The following is a 20,064-nucleotide window of genomic DNA, read 5'->3' as shown; positions in this document are numbered from 1 at the left end:
AACTCACGAGATCGTTTAACAGAAAGTTATTATTTGACTTCAGAAGATTGTGAATGTAGCACATGAGACATATGATTTTATGAAGCATTTTTTGGAGTTTAACAGCATCTGTCATCCTTTACTTTCATTAAATGAAAAAAGAGAAGTACGAATGTGCTGATAAACTTATTCTGTGTTCCATTAAAATCAGTTACATGAGTCAGAAAGACACGGGGGAATATATAATAATTTTCATTTGTTGTTGAACCATTCTTTCATAATCTCCTAATGAAGATGATCAGATTTCCACCAGAGCTGTGAGGTAGTTTAAGCCGGCTGCTAGGAGTCAGGATGTCAAGGTTCGGACAGGAAGGAACAGATTCAGTGGGATGAGTTTGTACTGTGGGAATCTGCAGTCAACTTTCTTCGCATACAAGGCCATTTTTACCATACACTCTTATTTAAGTAAGCGGTCAGGCCTTACGATCCGATCCCATGCTCTTGAAGAGGTCATATAAAAAGAAAGAAGGAAAAAGCTGGAATGATGTCTTTTTAAAAGTATATATTAACAGACATATTAGTGTCTATGCAGCCGATATGAATTTCATGGCTTTAGGTGCACTCCTGGACAATAAACTGGTCAGTTCTGTAAAAGATATGGGCACTTGTCAATCTTTGCCCAAAATAAATAAATACAATTAAAGTTATTCATTCATTCATATATTTACAAAATATTCATATATTTACAGAACATGGTCATGCAAAATATGTGCTAATATTATAAGTGCTAATAAACAGCCAATATGTTAATAACAGTCATGCAATAAGGAACTAATTAACATTGAAAATTAAGTGTTACCAATATATATATATATATATATATATATGTAATCAGTAATCTAACATCATAGACAAAGAATTATGGAAAAATACCAAGGGTTTATTGCAGGAACTTGGTTTGCAAATTTGTGCATGATATTACAGGGACGCTGCTTCTGCTGCTAAATACTGAGTTTATTATGTCAAGCAATGGCGCCTTTTGGACATCAAAACAAGACATAATGAGCGGTAATTAACCTTCCATTTTAATCTGTTAATTACAGTGTAGACCATCCAAACTCAGTGTAGAAACCATGCACATCAGCTGCCGTCTGAAGAGATAACGGTCACATGATGGCCACTGTCAGAGTATTTTTAGTAATGTTTTGTTTTAGTTTTGAACATTTAGAAACTGTAATTAAAACTGTGCAACTCCATGCAAGTTTATATAGTTGAAAAAAAAACCTCTAACACTGCCCTACTGACACTGAAATACAGCTATGAGGTGAAAGAAATGTCAAACCAACAGAACATATCTGATGCCTAATATACTATGTAGAGCAGAATAATGGGTGGGATTTCCCAGCCTGGCAAAGAGAAAAAAAATGTGTGCGCATCACTGTAGTGGCCGGTCAGAAAACTCAAGATTAACATGGAAGAGGGACACAATTTATGGTGTCATATCGGGTTATATTGTAAGATCCATTTCAAGCTAAAAACAGAGAACAAACAAGAGGAACCTGTCACAACAAGACATGTAGCTACTAGAGAGATTAGCTATGAATTGATGGAAAGTTTCAATTAACAAAAGCAAATCCTCAGAAAATGTAACAAGAACAAGGATTGTCAATCTCATTTGAAGTCACAGGTCATTCTGGACAAAACGTGTCTTTGTGGGGGCTGAATAGTTAGAAAAAGTTGGGGTTCCCAATGGAGAGCACATACTCAATATTGGGTCATTTCAATTATGTTTTGTTTCAGATGGACAGACGGTCGGATGGATTGTTGGATGGATGGACGGACGGACGGATGGATGGTTGGATGGATGGACAGACAGATGGATGGATAGAAGGACGGATGGATGGTTGGATGGATGGACAGATGGATGGATGGATAGACGGACGGACGGATGGATGGACGGATGGACAGATGGATGGATGGATAGACGGACGGACGGATGGATGGACGTACGGATGGATGGACAGACGGATAGATGGACGGATGGATGGTTGGACAGACGGATGGATGGAGAGAAGGATGCCAGATGTTGACTACTTAAAACATTTGTGCCACTTTAAGATGCAAGTAATAATCTTCTCATACTGTAAAATGTTAAATAGCTTAAATATTATTAAAAATATAATGAATTAATTCATATTACACTGTCTGAGATACAAGAGAATTGGACGGTAATTAGAGAGTGAAAAATAGAAATAGTGCAAGTGAGATCTGTGGAGTATATATATACATCTAATGCAAAAGATTGTGATTAAATGGAAATGCAAGACCTCAGAATACCGAAAAAATTACGCCCAGAACATGCAAACTTGACTGCCGCTACACAGCAGCCCGTGTGGAGAAGCACCTACTGGAGGCTCTATCCTTCGGGACGGCAGTTTTACACCCGAATCTTATCTACAACAAGTACAGAGACTCGGTTGATGGTGGTTGTTGTCACAGTGAAAGAGGCCCTGCATGAATGCAGTGGGTCAGCCTGGCTCATAAAGCATGCTTTCACCCCAAAACTAAGCGTACTGGAGTGGAAGAATCCTCTGCTGGCCGCTGACCTTTCAGTAGGGCCCTGTGATGCTGAATTAGTTTCCGAAGTTGATCCTCGGACAATGCAAATAGCAGAAAGTTTAATAACTCAACAGGGAAAAACTTTATGAACGGTGACATTTTATAATTTTTGCATGAAGTATCAAAAAGTAGATCACTCTAGTTTGGTCCCTGAAAACTGTGACCTTAACAAGCCAAGTCAGCTTTGCTGCTAGCAGTGCAATTAAGCTATGATATGACTATTTAAGGTCAGCATGCAATGGAAACTGATCCATTTCTTGTATTTGCAGGTTTTATGAAGGTAAGTGTATGACTAAGTAAATACAATTTAAGGAATAAACTGAATGGAACGTGTCAATAATATGATCTTTAAATGTAAATGTCTTGTATTCCCCAGGCCTCAAAGTTTGAAAATGCATCTTCAATCAGACCTCCATTTCAAAAAAGCTTAGAACTTTTACTGCACCTTTTGTTCACACTGCAAAAAAAAAAAAAACCTGATGTTCGCGTTCAAGTGCAAACGTCTAAAGAGTCTTAAATCAAGAAACATTAACTTATAAAAGTCATAAGTAGTCTTGTTTTATAAAAAAAATTGATCAAAATGAAGTAAATGTGTGATTAAAAAGAGAACAAATAACAGCTAATATGGGCTCAGAAAACTTATTTCAAAAGGTAGGCTAAACAACTTCTCATACCTCACTGACAGATGTGTTTTAACAGAAACTCACTTAATTTTGTTCAATTTCTCAGAAGGAAAGGCGTGTTATGTTCAATGTACATCTAAATCAATGCTTCGATTTAAAACCTTTTCAGGCCTTAACGCATTCTTGCTTCCCAATTCATTACAACAACAATGGAAAAAAATTATTTTAAAAAACCTTGAAAAAACCAGTCACTTTTTGTAAACTTTGTTCAATGCAAGTGCCGTATGCTGCAACATGACCAGTCACTGATGCCGTCATCCCCCAGGTTTTGACCTGAGCATGCACACGTTGCTATCTGTGTTTAAACTAAAGGCATTTAAGTCTTGCAAGTTTAAACATTCAAGAGCCAGAAGACGCGAATGAGAACTCGTGCACACAGTGAGAAGATCTGTGTGTCATCCGACGCTCCAAACCCGTGTCAAACATTGAGTTCGTTTTCAAAATTCAAATCATGCTGGAAAGGACAAATTCACACACACACACACACACACACACACACACACACACACACACACACACACACACACACACACACACGTTTGCTTTTGTGAAATGTGGTGAGATCCCATAGGTGTAATGGTTTTATACTGTACAAACTGTATATTCTATGTCCCTACACCTAACCCTCACAGGAAACTGTGCATTTTTACTTTCTCAAAAAAAACTCATTCTGTATGATTTATAAGCGTTCTGAAAAATGAAGACATGGGTTATTTCATCATAAGTCACTCTCTCCTTGTAATACCTGTGTCATACCCATGTCATTATACAGAGTTGTGTCCTGATATGTCACAAAAACAAGCGCACGCGCACACACACACACACACACACAAAGTCAACACGGCCGTCTTGGTCAGATGGTTGAACATACAGTATCAGTGAACTATATTCGTCTACATCGTCTTAAAGTGACAGCAGTAACTTTATTAAGGATTAATCAAATTAATACAGTCACACATGCAATGTTATTTTTGCATTTGATTATTATTCTGTAATATTATTATTACCTAAAAACTAATGAAAAGCACAGTTTAATTTATTTGCTTCCTGCTCTATAGTATTTATTTGGGCTGTTGCTTGTAGTTCAATTATCTATTCTTATTTTCTTCATTTTTATTTGCCAGTATAGTCCTTTTTTCCTGTCAAACAGCACATACCATAACCGTGACTCTGAAACCATGATACAAACCCAACCATGAGTGATTTGAACTGTGTTACATCCATAGCTTTCAGCTGTTACTGTAGAGGCCACAGAGACTACAATACAGCATCATGAATCACCACCAAATCTACAAACTGTAAATCCTCACAAAATCACTTTCGCACTTGTTGGAGCAGCACAGCAAATTATTACGTTATCTACAAACAAATCGGCCAAACCTTTGTAGTTTGAAGGCAATGTCTTTACCAAGTTCTCTTACATCTTGATGAAAGCATAACAAACTGTCGGGGCAAAACTACACAAGTGGTCCATTGTGTTCAGCCTAAAACAAATGCTCACAGGTCTCTAGTTTCCTGGAATCCAGTGAAAGACAGACTGATGAAGGGAACTACACTTAAAAACAGATGGTTCTCTAGATGAAAACCCTCATATATAGAGTCATAGGGCTTCTCGAGCTGCTAAATGTACAACGTTAAATTATAACTTCTTCAGATCAATGCAGACTAATAATTTATCAGACAAGAATGCATAATAATACTAAAAGTTCTTTATGCAAATGTAAATCGACTGAAACTCATAATCTCTGCCAAATGCGTTATGATTCATACATTAAGACATACACACATCACAGGGTGCCTACATTTAATAAATATTCTACTCTTATAGAATTTAATTGGTTTAAGAATTAAACAACCTGTATTCGTAGGTGTATAAGCTATAAACGTATTATATATATATATATATATATATATATATATATATATATATATATATATATATATATATATATATATATATATATATAAGTGATACACTGATAAATCGGAGTGTAAACATCGTGTCTCCGAAGGCTCGTGAGCTAACTTAGCTAACGTTACTGTAACTGTACTGTAAGGGAAACAGCTATGAGCTAACAAGCGAAATAACATTAGAGCGAGAGAATACAGAATGTATAAAACATGCGTAATTCTACACATCGTTTGTAAGTGTTTAAGTAAGGTTTTAACTCATTTGTAACCTCAAACACGGTTACACGAGTCCCTCGCGAGCTCAGTAGCCAGTCGCCGGCGGTGTGTCGAAAGCTCGCTCGCTGACTAACTAGACAGCACTTCAGTCGTACTCGAACGCTCTAAATGCAGTTAGGGAGCGCTGCTCGCTGTGTTTTGAAACGCAGTCCGCGACACTTCACGCCGTTTGAAAACAAACGAGTTATTAAACTACATAAGTGTTGTGATACATACCAGCTCATCTTGTGCTCAAATTTAGTCCAAATAAGTCGAAATATAATCCCTTTCCTTCAAACACATCGCCTTTTCCAGTCTATAAGATCGAGACGGCGAGCAGGAAGTAGAGAAGTTTACTGCGAGTCAGAGGTCGAGAGGATTTAAACTACGGCAAGCGGAGAGGTCAAACTACAGCCGCTCAACAGGTACCAGACGTTCTCACACACGCGCGCGCGTTTGTTTTTGTGAAAAGTGGGGACATCCCATAGGCGTAATGGTTTTTAAACTATTTTTACTTTCTCAAAAAATCCTATTATTAACAGTTATTTAAAAGTTGCACTTTTAACGCTCTGTAAAGTTCATTGAATTCTCAGGTAGGAGGCAGGCCTAATGTTTAATTTGAACTTTGTGTTCGATATTTCTCCTGAAATATTTAGCAAGAGTAGTGATAAACACAAATGAGACGATGTGAATATATAATCCGGTTAACGTTAGTACTTAAGATCATAAGTAATAAGACATATCTGATATTTGTTAAAATCATTGCTACAAAAAAAGAAAAAGATATAAAATAAATTTAATTTATTTTTGTTCTTTTCTATAGGGTCTGCTAATTGGAATACATCAATGTTTTAAGACACATTGAAATCAAGGACAGTAAACGGCCAATCAGAATCAACCCTGCTTTAAAAATGCTTGAGTATTTAAAGCAAAAATCTTCCAATGTTGTGACCACTTATATAGTTATTCTAGATATCATTATGATTTCTGTTTTTGGTGTGAGTGAGCCTTAAATAAATAAATAGATAAATAAGGTCTAGTTCTTTTGAGAATAGGTATGTGCTCACCACAGCTATAATGGTAAAGAAACATGGGAATGATATCATTGGAATCACTTTCACGCCAAACTTCAAATGAGAATTTTTACATGATTTTTTTGTTCCAAAAAAAAAAAAAAAAAAAAAAAAATTATATATATATATACATATACATACATACATATATATATATATATATATATATATATATATATATATATATATATATATATATATATACCACCCACACCTTCAAATTTAGGTAGGTTGACATATTCATTTGTTTTATACATGAGCCACACACACACACAAGATCCAATGGTTTCTGTTGTATTTTATTCAGGTGTGTATTCAAGTACGCATCAACTGGTAAACATTTAATTTACAACAAAATGAGAAGCCAAGTGAACATTTCTTCTACACAAAAGGATAACATCAATTAATTTCGTGAACAATTAAGAGATTTTACCACGGGGCCTTACTATAAGGCAATGGAAGTAACAGGAGGTAAAAACGTATCAAAACATCCTTTCTTCTAGTGAGCTGAATCCCACGCCTGTGTCCCCCAGGTCCATAAAAGTGACCACGAACAACTCTAAGTGCCTCCATCTGATAAGAGACATGCAAGACATGCAGTAAGAGATACAGTTCTGTAGAAAAAGCATATGGATACCAAAATATCGGCCGCACAACAAAGCATTTACTTGCACACTATAAACCAGACACGTTATGAGAACGGGTGAGAGCATCAGTAAAGATGACTTTCTTCTTCCTGTTGTGTTTTTTTGTCGAGGAGATGAGTCACCGATCATGTACAGCGCGGTGGACAGCATCATGGGCCACTGCTGAATGTTTACTCTCAGTCTTTAATGACCGCCCATAATGAGAGGGTGACAGGGAGCAAAATAATCAGGTAAACAACAGTGAATCAGTGTTGTGAAACAGGGCCTGCTTCAGAGCTGACTAGGGCCACATTTACATTTCTGTGCTGTCCTCTGTGCATATTGTTCCAGGGCAGCCAAGCCTGCAACCCGGTTTGGCGCAAACAAGGCTGTTCATCCTGGCTCCGATCCAAAGCCGGACAGTGAACAGTCATGCTGAGACCACGCTGAGTTGTGAGACTCGTCACGATATCTATGTGCCCCCGAAACAGGCTGCTTCATATTATACTAAAGCACCGAGTGAAAAGGCTCGCAAAGTTCTCGATCATAACAGGTGTGGAGGGCTAATATTGAGCTAGTTTCTCTGATGCTGTACTCACATGGTCACAGCAATTCGTTTTTGGCTATTCTAGTGGAATTGGCTGACTCTTACGTATAAAAAATGGAAAATATGGACATGGAAGCACTCAGCACAGATATACAGGTGCGTGCAAGCATGCTCAAACACAAACACACGCACAAGTTTTTCCGGAGGTCACGATTGCTTGTTGCTTCACAGAACTTTATGAGGAAGACTTTTACTCGCTGTAGCTAACACAATCAGGTATTGTGTTTTACATTAGAATGACTTCGGCACATTCTAATCGTCAGATGAATTTCCTTTGCATTCCATAACGCAGCTTAGAACTTAGAATGTTCTCTTCAAACCGAAGAAACGCACACAATTCCGCCGGGTATCGTATCTGATCTGTGAGAACTGCTTCGCTATTTTTACTGCTGCAGTTTGGCCCTGCGTTCTGATGTGTCTTGGCACAGAAACAAAGGGGAAAAGAGAAAATAATGCGAAGGAATTAAGCCAGAAGCTGTTTTTGTATGTATTCCTATTTTAAAAACAATACTTCTCATGCCATGTGTGCTTCAGAAATGAAGATAATTCTGAAAAAAAAAAAAGAGCTGAGGAGGGACCTTGAACAGATCCCGATCTGAAACTGATAAAACTCAACAATTACACTCTCCTCCCAGAAATGTGATGTGTAATATTCTCTTTTTCACTTACATTGAGAGAGGTTAAGAGGTACAAACTTACTTGTGTACACAATTCTGACATTAAGGGCCATATCGATGCATAATTCAAGATAATAATGCCAACGTATACATTCAGAACGCCTGTTTAGCTTTCGGCAGATTCCAGCAGTATGTAGATGAGTTTCTGGATCAATATTTGGTTTGTATCATGTCGGTTTTGCACAGCAGATAAATATTGCATTTGTTATTTTAACTCAGCTGCAAGAGCTATAACCTGATGAACGTTTTTTTTTCTATTGCCTGTAAGGAGCTGCATTTTTAATTAAAGGCCTGTCGCATTTTGGCAATTCATTTTAATGGTCAAATTATTTCTGCATATTTAATTGTTCAAAATTGATCTTAAATACCGCTATTCTATTAGTTATTCATGCTTGACCTCAGCAAGAGAAAAAAAGGGAATTCGGCCAGAAGATACGTTGCAGAAGTGGTTCGCCCAAGATGCTGAAAACCTACCAACAATATGGTATTAAAAAAAATAATAATAATACTTTTGAAGATTAAATATTTCTGGGAATGTAAGCCAGGAGTGAGGAGTGGACCATATGGTTAACACTATTAAAAATATTTTGAATTATTGTTTTAATTTTAAGCTCTAGAGAGCGTGGGTTTTTAATTTAAGCTCGACCTTTCTAATTTTAAATTAATTAAATACTAAATTAGTTAAATAGTGTTTCGGATGCATAGTTTGCTTAAAAGATAATGAGATACACAGGTTTTTGCTTTGCTTTTTTTCACCAAATAATCGTACTGTTTATTCATTTATTAAACACATCATTCAGTGTGTCCGCAAGTAATCATTTGCAAGATAGCGCTAATAACAGATAATATTTCGAGACTTTGAAGAAATGCTGGAGAATGCGTCACATTTGACAGTCACGCTGTCACACACACACTTAAAAAAAAAAAAAAAAAAAACTATGCACTATGTACAAAATCACGAACCAGAAGAAAAAATGAAAACAAAAATGTAAACACACCCTTTGTTTCAACATTCAGTCAATGTAAAATCTAAGTAGACGAGTGTTTGCGCATGCATTAGCATACACACACACACACACACACGCACGCACACACACACACACACATTCACGTGCATGGACAAACATAATACTGAAGGACATTGCTTCGTACATTCCAAGTAGAAAACATGTAGTAATAGGTTTATATAATTATCTTTACAAAAGCCCCTCTCGTTCTCACCATCAAAATTCAGAATCTCTAGGCATGATCCAGATATGAGTAACCGTGGAGATATACCACATTACGGTGCTGCCCCTGAGAGCAGTATAAATGTCAAAACTGTTCCCATCCAAAAGCATCTTGAATGGCATGCATAAAGCAGGCAGGCCTCAGCCGGTAAAAATGCTAAACAATGACTCCTAAGATCAATCCTGCCCAGCGGCGATGCTCGCAGGCAAGCATTACCATCATTTTGTCTGATTCCGTTTTTTTGAAAATCATGTGTACATGTGTGTTAAAATGCGTGCTGAATATATAATGTGCATAAAAAGGGACCCAATGAAAACTATTGGATGATGAAAGCAGGAAACGAGTAAGTAAAACAATGACAATAAGGACAAAAAAAGGACATTTGTCACATAAAAATTGTCTTTTTTTTTAAGTGTTAACTCTTGTTGACACACTGCATGGTTTGAATCGGATGCATATTGCTATGGTTCTTCAGTCATGACTGATGCAATCTGGCCAGTACTAGCAAAGATGTGATACTACATGCATGCGGGGATACAGGCAGCAAAAACAGAAAGGCAAAATGTTTGGATCACATCACCATATCTCACTCCACCAGAAGTAGGTATGAAGAAGTGCAGGTTTGGCCCCTGTATGCACTAAATTAACCAAAACAAGTAAAGGCCACAGCTGTACCTTAATTTCAGTTCCTACTGTAGAGTGTAAACTTGTGAAAGTGAGCCAGACTGTGTTTTTTTATCGTTGTTGTTGTTGTTGTTTTTATTATTGCACTGAAAGTCCATTGCTGATGCCATCTGCATCCCTTAATTGTATATAAGGGATTTCGAAATAGTAAAATAATGCAACAGACTTTTAACGTCCACCTGAACTCAGTCTCCCCTGCGCTTTCAGAGCTCATAGGTTTTCCCCAAATCAACATTCGAAATGAAGTTATCAGGTTAATGCAAACAATATATCGATTTTCTTTTAATTGTCTGCTGTATTTAAATACATTTGGCACATTCTGTAGAAAAACAACAACAACACAGAAACATTAAATAATCACAATCGTTTAAAAAGACTGCAACACATTTAGCAAATGAAAGTGCACTTTTTATCTGACAACTCACTGACAGACCAAAATACAAGGAGAAAAGGAAAAGACTAAAATGGAAAGAGATTGAGAGTTGGACCTTTATGACTGCGCTGCATCTGCAAGTGCTCTTTCCATGGATGGACCTGACTGCTAGAACCATCATCTCTGACACACTCTCCTTCCTATCCATGCAACACTCGTCCACTTACCCCCGACTCATGTGACCAAAAACAATGGTGGCTACAGAAAAATGCCACCATAATCAATGAAAACCGTAGGAAATGGATGGATATAGTGAAAGGGAGCGAGTATAAGAGTCAAGTGTGTATATAAGAGAGGAAAGAACCCTTCTTTTTCTCCTCAAAGTCTTACTTTGCAAGTCCATCTCATGCACAAGTGGTGACGGTCATGATATTGGCACTGCTGGGTCCCGCGCTCCCACAGGAGCTGGGGGGAGAGGTGTGGCTCCCCCCTGCCCCAGCACTACTGCCCTTGTCCGTGGGTTTCTTGTCTTTCTGTTTCAGGTGCACCTTGGCGTGCCTCTTTCGCTCGTCGCTCCGCGCAAACTTGCGTCCGCAGAACTCGCAAGAGAAGGGCTTCTCGCCGGTGTGTGTGCGGATGTGCGTGGTTAGATGGTCGCTGCGACTGAAGGACCGCATGCAGATGCGGCACTGGAAGGGTTTGTGTCCCGTGTGGATGCGCAGGTGACGCGTCAATTCATCTGAACGCGAAAAGCGACGGTCGCAGTTCTCCGCCGGACAGGCGTGCGGTCGCTCATGGACGGGAGTTTTGCTCGGCCGGTTGGGGTACTTTCTTGGTCGAATGGGTTTGAGGGCGAGTGTCTGAGAGGGTTGATGGTGTTGGGAAACGTGCTGTTGCCCACCGAGAAAGCTGGGATGGATCTGTTGCTTATCCTTAAAGGCTCGGATGGTCTCGAGGGGGGTTATGGGAGGTGGGTTGACTCTGATAGGGTCCATGGTTTGAAAGGGTTTATGCTCCATCACCCCTACGTCCCCCTGGTGATGGAAGAGGTTGTAGTCTGGGATCATGGAAAAGAGACTTCCGTCCATGCCTGGTTTGGAGGTTGTGTGGTAGTCAGAGCCCGGGTAGGGCAGAGACGAGGACGTGGCCGGGCTGTGGTGGAACGTCACCTGTTCTGGGTATATCTCGCCACAGGTGGAGTAGGCAGGAAGAGGTGGTGCGTATATTTGCTCCATGTCTGACGACTGGCCACCCATGTTGCCGCTCGACGAAGACGTCTGGGTGGTGATGTTGCCAGGTGACGGTGACACCCCCAGGATTCCCGCACTCACCAGACTGATGATGTTGTTGTCGGGACACCAACCGGAGCCTCCGATGCTGCCGGATGGAGGGGTGTCAAATGCGAATTTGCCCAGGTAGGTGACGGTCTGTCCGCTTCGACCAGACTGAAAATTGGAGCCATACTGCACTTCTCCGCTGCCCTTCTCGCCGCCCATCCCCAAGTCCATGATATTATCTGTGTGACAGGGGGTCAGAATGGACACCGTCAATTTGGAAATGCCACACAATGAACACAACACCACATAATGATTAGGAACAAAAATATTTAAAAAAATGCATGGGAAAGTGACTAGTGGAAAGTTCTGCATCTACAGAGAAAGCTTCTAGGAGAATCTATGCTAATATGCACTAACTACTGACTATCACTTGCTTGTTTTATAACTTTATTCTTAAGTTGATCTTAGAAACAACATCTTGGCATACCTCTGTTAATCGCCTGTTTCCAAAAAATGAGAGGGAAATGAAACATATCACTCCGAATTAAGGCGTGGAAATTGATCTTTAGCAAAATCGCTGGCAAAAAATTGATTCCAGTCAATATGCTCCCTCCACCTTCGCCAACTCATTGTCTTTCTGACACAAAGTCTAAGCGGCGGCGTATTCAGTCCTAGGACTGGGACTCACTTGGCAATCAGGCTTCTCCATACAACAGGATGTCACGATTGACATCACTGTTACTCTTATACACACTTAATCTCTCTCTCTCCCACACCTTCAGTCTTCTCAGAGAGATGTCTCACAACACTTGACGGCTACTCGAAAATCTACCAAGTATCTGGTGTATTGTAGTCATTTCTATCACTTTAAATATGTCTGACAAAAGTATGTTGTTGAACACAATACACTGCTAATGTCTATCAATTCAACATTTTACGATGGCTCACTAAGTTGAGTCTTGTACGTGCACTTACAGTAATCGCAACGTGTACACCAAATTGTGGCTTACGGTCGAAACAAACAGAATGGAAATTACAGATGGTCCTCGCATCTGTTCAACACACACAGGGTACATGTGTGAAGAGATGCTGTGCTGTGTCTGAAGGAAAAGACTCATTCCGGCAAAAATCAGAGAGAACGACAAAAGCCTGTGTTCCACGGATAAGTAAAAAACTGCCTATTTATTTCATGTCATTACGGGATGTTTGTGGAGATGCATTTCACACACTTGTGGGTATCTTTTACAGGGGCGTTTGGTAGGACACTTTGTAAGGACAAGAAGGATTTGTCACCTTGAAACATTGTGATAAGCAGTCCCACAGAGATAAGGTGCAGATTTAGTAAAGTGTGCTTACAGAGAGTTCTCATGGAGTCTAAAATCTATAAATATATCTACAGAAAATCTGTACAAAAAAGTAATACATATATAACAATATTGTGAAACCCTATAGCCTTTTTTATATTCCATTTATATATATATATATATATATATATATATATATATATATATATATATATATATATTCTATTTTCTTTTTTATGTTTGAGAGTAAATAATGTTATTTTAAAATAAGAAATGCAAGAAACTCACTTTTTCAAGAACTCACGCGTTTGTTAAGGACTAGCATTTTAAGTCGGAAGCTGGCATTCATATTTCATATTCATTTTGATATTTTAATAAACGAAATGAGGTCAATACTCTCCCGCGAGTGTGGGAAGCATCGCCTCTTTTGACCTGCAGAGTGAAAACCACATCAAGAGCTCTGTGAAACTCCATCAGTACATACATCAAGAGGACGAATGATCTTATGCTTTCACTCTCGAAAATAACGATGCTTTTACTACTCCTCACCTGATTTTTTTAAGGTCGTCAAATATTAAGTAAAGGCTAATGAAGTTGCACTAAAAAAATAAAAATAAAATAAAAAAATTGATTTTTTTCCCACCAAACTATTTAAGCTTTCATTTAAATATATCTTATAATTCGAGAGAGAGAGAGATAGAAAGAGGAAAAACAGCGATGTAAAATAATAATAATAATAATAATAATAAATGTGATGACCTGACTGGAAGGAATTCCTCAATATTCTGGCACCACTATCTTAGCCAATAGTCCGATTTAATTTATTTTGTATTGTTCCCTGGATTCTAGGTGAAAATATTGGTCCAGAAAACATTTTTAAATGTGAGGAAAAAAATTCAACTGATTTTAAAAAGAACAAACATTTTAAAAGGTGCGCGAATAAAGCGAAATAAATAAGCTACAAAAAACACGCGCTGTGCAATTCAGGCAATAAACCTTTTTGGTTCCTAAATATATTTCAATTTGGAGATTTTACATTTCACGTGTTTTCACAAGTGGCACGAGCTGTTTTTAAGAGCAGCGCGCATATAAACGCCCACCCGCGCGTGCGGAGGGTCAGAAACAGGGTCAATATCACTGACTAATCAAAACCTTTAAATAATAGAATAACTTAATATTATATCTAGAACAGAACAGATTATTATATCGGTGCTATATTATACAGGAACAATCCGAAATCAAGAGATTTCACGGAAATAAAGCACACAGTAAAAAAAAAACCGAAACGGCTTTTGACATTTTTTTGACTGGATTAATAAGTAATAAATTTACCGTTCACGACAGTGTATGAATTGAGAGAGAACGAGGAGTTTGCGCGTGTCCCGTGACGCGTGGGCTTATTACCTGATATTAACCTACCTGTCCACTTCACACTCGTATCACGTGACTGACATTTGAACTCCGTTCACACACCTTCTTTATAAAATACAATTTGGCAACAAATCAAACGCGATTTGATCGCAGAATTCCATGAAGAACAAAAGCGCAAATCTAATTCGTCGAATAAATCACACATTATTTTACTTTAAGGTGCTCATTATAATGTTATGGAGACAAAAAAAAACTTGATAATAATAGCTATAGCAATATGGAATCGTAAGCGATCTCATACAATAATTAGCTTAAATATCCATGCCGTTATTATTAGCCTACTCAGTATTTAGGTAAATACGCTAGAAAATAGTTCGAATCGAGAAGAGCATTTGGAAAACTGTACGAGGGGAGTTATGCTGAACAGATTAGTTTATAACGTCTCAAATAGCAACTGTATCAGAATGAGGAGTTCTTCTAAACTACTGTAACTAGGAGCAGGCGCGCGTTAACAGGTGTTCAGCGGGGCTTCAGGACAACTGATGCCGCGCGTGAACTCTGCTAACCAGCCAACACTACAGCTCACAACCCCAAAACAACAGCTTAGTGAGGAGAAGCACACAACTGTTTGTCCTTACCTGTATTCATCTGCGAGTAGTGCGAAATAGAGTCCGGGTTTGTGAAAATGTTCATAGAAGTGTCTTCTTCTGGATAGAGACTGTCAGGGATGGTGTTGATTAAACTGCTCATGGTAATAGGGATCTTGTCCGCTAGTTTACCTGTCATAGCAGTTACTCAGTCTGTCATTAACGAGCACGCACAGGTGTTCCGTCCCGATCAATCTCCAGTCTTCTGAAATCTCGGTAAAAGCGCCAGAAAGAGACTTCAATCCCTTTGAAATTGTATCCGAGCGCGCAACGGGCACCGCGCTGATGTCCCCTCGCGAGGATGACTGTCGACTGCTTTGTGTTTGATTTCTGTGAAGTGTTATTGTCTCTGGATCAGTAAAGAGATGTTGGTGGTGGTGGTGATTGCACAAGTGTAGCGCGGCTCACTGTGTTGCGAGCGCAGGGAACTCCAACGCTTTCTTGTTCAACAAGGGGGGGCGGAACCAGTGCGTGACGTAGATGACCATATATGGACACACAAAGCTAGACGCCCGCTCGACGTCACATGGAAGCTCCTCATAGTGGAACATTAGTCGGTAGCAGGAAGATAAGTGTTCAGTGGAGCAGTGAAGGGACATTTTCATCTCTTTGGGTGACAGTTGGACCCGACGAATAGTAAGAAGTGTTTTAAAAGAAATATTGTGAGCATGAATATTACTAGATCCGTGAGAGCGCATGACTGTATAAACCGGAAAGCTTTTACCTGCAGTGCACCTGAAGCTGCATGAAAAAGTGCATGTTTAATTCAGAAGTGGAAAAGATGCATTTACAAATTCAGTAGGCCTAGCTAATAATATTATGAAATTAATGTTTTTAATATAAAATTATTCTAAATGTAAACATTAAATTATTGATGGAAATAGACCATTATGAAAATAATAAATAATAATCAGTTATAAAATATAAAATATGTGCTCCCTTGTTGCAATCGAAAAGTTTAAGTGTGCAGTAACGCGGCATCACTTGTACAAAAGCAATGCAGCATCAGTGCCGTATTTGATACTAAACCCACCAGCCACTGAAAGGGTTATAAAGAAGGGCCTTTTAATAAATTTTGGTCTAAATTGACTGTTTTTATTCAATTTAAATATTATATAATTAAATATAATGACTTATTATTTCATATGTCTTACACATTTTACAATGCAGAATTATAAATTTTAAGATGACTGATCAACTTTTCCAGACTACCATGTATATTGCAAGACACTGCTATTTAAATATAGGCCTAACTATCTGTTAGTTTACAATAAAGTTTTTAAAAAGCTTTTTAAAGCTTGTCTCTTTCCGTAATTTACCTTTTGTAAATCAATAAATAAATAGTTCTGTCTTTCTAGTCATATATAAGCTCCTAGCTCAATGTAACATGCGTTCTGTATCTCGATTGTTAAATTATTTCAAATAAATAATATTTTCAAATATTATTATAATCAGATTACAATCGCCACTTGTTAGAAAGTTTACTGTCCAGACTGTCCATAAAAAGGTCACATATTCGTCTGAATAGAATATCATGAGTCTCATATCAGTGCAAACAGAGACTGTTCAAAAGCGTTCAACAGTATGTGTTGCGAGTTATATAAAAATGAAGACTCAAATGAATCATTTGTAAACGTGGTTTAAGCAATTGACTGCAACAGATGATCAAGCCCAGGAGAAGCAGCAGTAACTGTGCCTGGGTTACACAAAGACTGTAACTGCCAGAGAGTTAATCGCGTGTAAATACTGCAGGCACGCGGCAAATCTGTAGGCTTGGCTTTGGCCTCGAGCGCCAAGTTCGCCGCTGAAGTGGAAACTCCAAATAAGGCCATGATCCGGCCACGCCCCTCGCTGTCTGTATTTGGTTCGCGAGCTTCCGGTTAAGAGCGCTGCAAAGTGGAAAGAGATCGGAACCCGCAGCCATTAAAGGAACCGCAGAGGGCAAAACGTCATGGGTCGTGTTTCACCAATTTAGAAACCAGGGAGAAAATATCTTATCTGAGACTTTCAGATAAAAAAGAAGAAAAAAAAAACTGTCCCTTGTTGCAAATGGTTGACTTTGTTTAGGGAGAAAACAGTGAAGGGGAAACACAGATCTTGCCAGCAGGTGGTTCACACAAGCATGCTAAAGATATATGACCCCTCAAACAGGACATTAACAGAATGGAGAAATCTATTTTTATAAATATGTACCCTTATATAGATGTTTGTTTAATTTAAAATATAATGTACATAGCATGGTTAAAATGCATAATAATAAGAAACAATACTCCTTTCTATATATTATTATACATAGAACAAACTAAAATAAGATGACATACTTGTCTGTGTGTAATCCAATTAGGAGGCCAGGGTGGCTCATGAGATTTCCCACGTGTCCAACTAAAATTCCTCAGTCCTCATCCAAGCCAATCACAGGCCCAGCGCTCCTATTACCCAGCGAGAGTAGAGATCCAGCCTGCCATACATGCGCTGAAACGCTCAGAAGATGCTGATGCAATAGACAGAGTGATGAGGTAACAATTTGTACCCGAGACCCAGCTGACATGTGTACATTGGCCTCCAGCCTGATAAATTATGAATGTGTTCAAAATAATAACTTCACACCCCCCATCACCCCCCCCCCCCACTCCAACAAGAGGCTGATGTCGCTGTCATAAACAGACATGATACAAACTTTCCAGTTACATCGCCACACGATCTATTATCTGATATCTATTTTGGACAAAGTATCTCCAATTGTATAATTTCAAATCTTGCAAACCATATATTTACAATTTCAAAATCATTTGAAACTTCACAAACCTTACAGAAAATAAACAAATAAATAAAACGTACAGACGTGAAGAGTATACAAGTAACATTTTATTGTGAAATACAGCCAAAAATAAAAATGTCTTCTTCATTGGCTCACCCTTATGTTGCCGGTCCCCATTGACTTCCATAATACTTTTTTTCCATACAGTGGAAGTCAATGGGTACCAGCAACTGTTTGGTAACTCACATTCCTCAAAATATATATATTTTTTGTGTTCAGCACAAAAAAAAGAAACTCACAAAGGTTTGGAACAATTTCAGATTAAAAATGTTTCTTTATATATACACACACACACATATATATATATATGCATTTAGAAGATGCTTTTATCCAAAGTAACTTACAGTGCTATTCAGGCTATCAATTTTTACCTATCATGTGTTCCCAAGGAATCGAACCCCCAACCTTTTGAGCTACAAGAACACTATTTATATATATTTGGGGTGTGTGTGGTGAACTATCCCTTTAAGTGTTGAAATACTTTTCTGGCATATGCATATATCCATTTAAAGACAATTCATTGGATGCATCCATCCATCCATCCAGTGAAGAACTCCTTCCATTAACCTCATTGCGTCCCCAGTAATCCCCATCAACCGTACGACTGCCAAATCAACAACACTCCATTCTGAACTCTGGAATTATCTGCCTTGGCAATTGATACATAAACAGTGTAGTAGTATTAGCTGACAGATATGGCCTAATGAAGTAAAAAAAATGTGTGTGTGGGAGGGGGTCTGAATCATGCTGTGTGTTCTGGGGGCCACAATAAATAAAACGCAGACTGAAATACACCCGAGGGGGACTCCAAAGTCTAATTTCTACTCAGTGGGCAAGATGCAACGTGTGTAGGTGAGCTGCTAAAATGACGCTGTGAATCTGTCATTGGGGGAATCTGAAGGGGATCTCCCCCACTCCCACTTTATGTCCCAGATATGAATATATGATCTGATCCAATCAGGATGGGAATGTCTCATTGTTCGTTGAGCCAAGAATGTTGTCAATGCAACAGGCCACTTCCAAGGTACAGTACACATGAAATCTGGTGTCGTCACGTTAAATCAAATGCCTGTGAATCAGTTTTCTTGAAAGATGTGCTAAAATTAGGTCTCTCTTCTGTTTTCTTTGGAGAGACAAATTCAGTAAACTTCTGTAGCATTTATTTATGTAAGTGTATACTTTTATAAATGAGAGCCCCTTCATTCATACCAAATGAGGAAATGTACACACACTTCATTAGCACAGTGGCAGCAATACTGAAAAATAGTAATGGAGACTTAAAAATTTGAATACTACTTTTTATAGACTAAATAGAGGAAGTAAAGACTCTATTTCCACCGACTGAACCCATGACGTGTGCCAGCACTTGTGTATACTGATGATGAGACGGTCAGTGTTCATTCAACAACATGAAACGAATATATTCAAAACAAACAATGATTTTCATATTGCTGATGCTCGGAAACATAACCGTAACCTGGCGCTTTGCAACCTTTTTGTCCCCAATGCCCTCCATTGGTATACACACACACATACATATGCATATATGTTTATAAAAACTTTATTTTTAGAAAACATATGTACTATATATATATTTTTTTTTTTTTCACACACATTTTTTTTATTTAAGCACTTGGCATAGATAGACAAAAAAATCTTTCAACATTAACACCTGAGATTTGATCTGAAAAACAGAAAGAAAATATTGTAAGTACTGTACATCCACATTCAATGAACAAACAGAGCTTGTGCAGAAAACAAGATTGTAGTTCATTATAGAACTTATTGTCCACATCATATCTTAATTAATAATCAATATAAATCATGCTGTACTTTTAACATTTTGTTGAACGTTTCAGTTTTTCACAGCTGTCCTTCTGAAATGCCAAACCAAATCTCGAAAGAATCTCTTAAAGTCAGCTGAGCACAC

The 20,064-nt window shown here is 38.3% G+C and overlaps 2 protein-coding genes across 3 annotated transcripts in view; both read right to left on the bottom strand.

The window, feature by feature from the left end:
• Positions 1-5,834, bottom strand: part of LOC128018265 (bridging integrator 3) — a 46,421-nt gene extending 40,587 nt beyond the window's left edge. The window contains exons 1-2 of one of the 2 annotated variants that reach the window (XM_052603682.1): positions 5,753-5,808; positions 5,685-5,722 (exon numbers count right to left, since the gene is read on the bottom strand). In XM_052603682.1, the coding sequence (XP_052459642.1) occupies positions 5,685-5,692 (8 nt within the window). In that variant the 5' untranslated portion in view covers positions 5,693-5,722; positions 5,753-5,808. Of the gene's footprint in view, positions 1-5,684 lie in introns of both variants that reach the window. The other variant, XM_052603684.1, reaches the window with a different exon arrangement.
• Positions 5,835-6,801: 967 nt separating this feature from the next.
• On the bottom strand, positions 6,802-15,744 carry LOC128018250 (early growth response protein 3-like). The gene is made up of 2 exons (XM_052603644.1): positions 15,308-15,744; positions 6,802-12,233 (listed from the first exon to the last, which is right to left on the bottom strand). Exons 1-2 carry the CDS (start codon positions 15,453-15,455, stop codon positions 11,122-11,124), a joined length of 1,260 nt encoding a protein of 419 aa, XP_052459604.1. The 5' UTR covers positions 15,456-15,744; the 3' UTR covers positions 6,802-11,121.
• Positions 15,745-20,064: the final 4,320 nt, after the last annotated feature.

Source organism: Carassius gibelio, chromosome A8 (genome assembly GCF_023724105.1).
Source record: "Carassius gibelio isolate Cgi1373 ecotype wild population from Czech Republic chromosome A8, carGib1.2-hapl.c, whole genome shotgun sequence".
Lineage (NCBI taxonomy): Eukaryota > Metazoa > Chordata > Actinopteri > Cypriniformes > Cyprinidae > Carassius > Carassius gibelio.
This window is presented reverse-complemented; position numbering and strand designations above follow the sequence as displayed.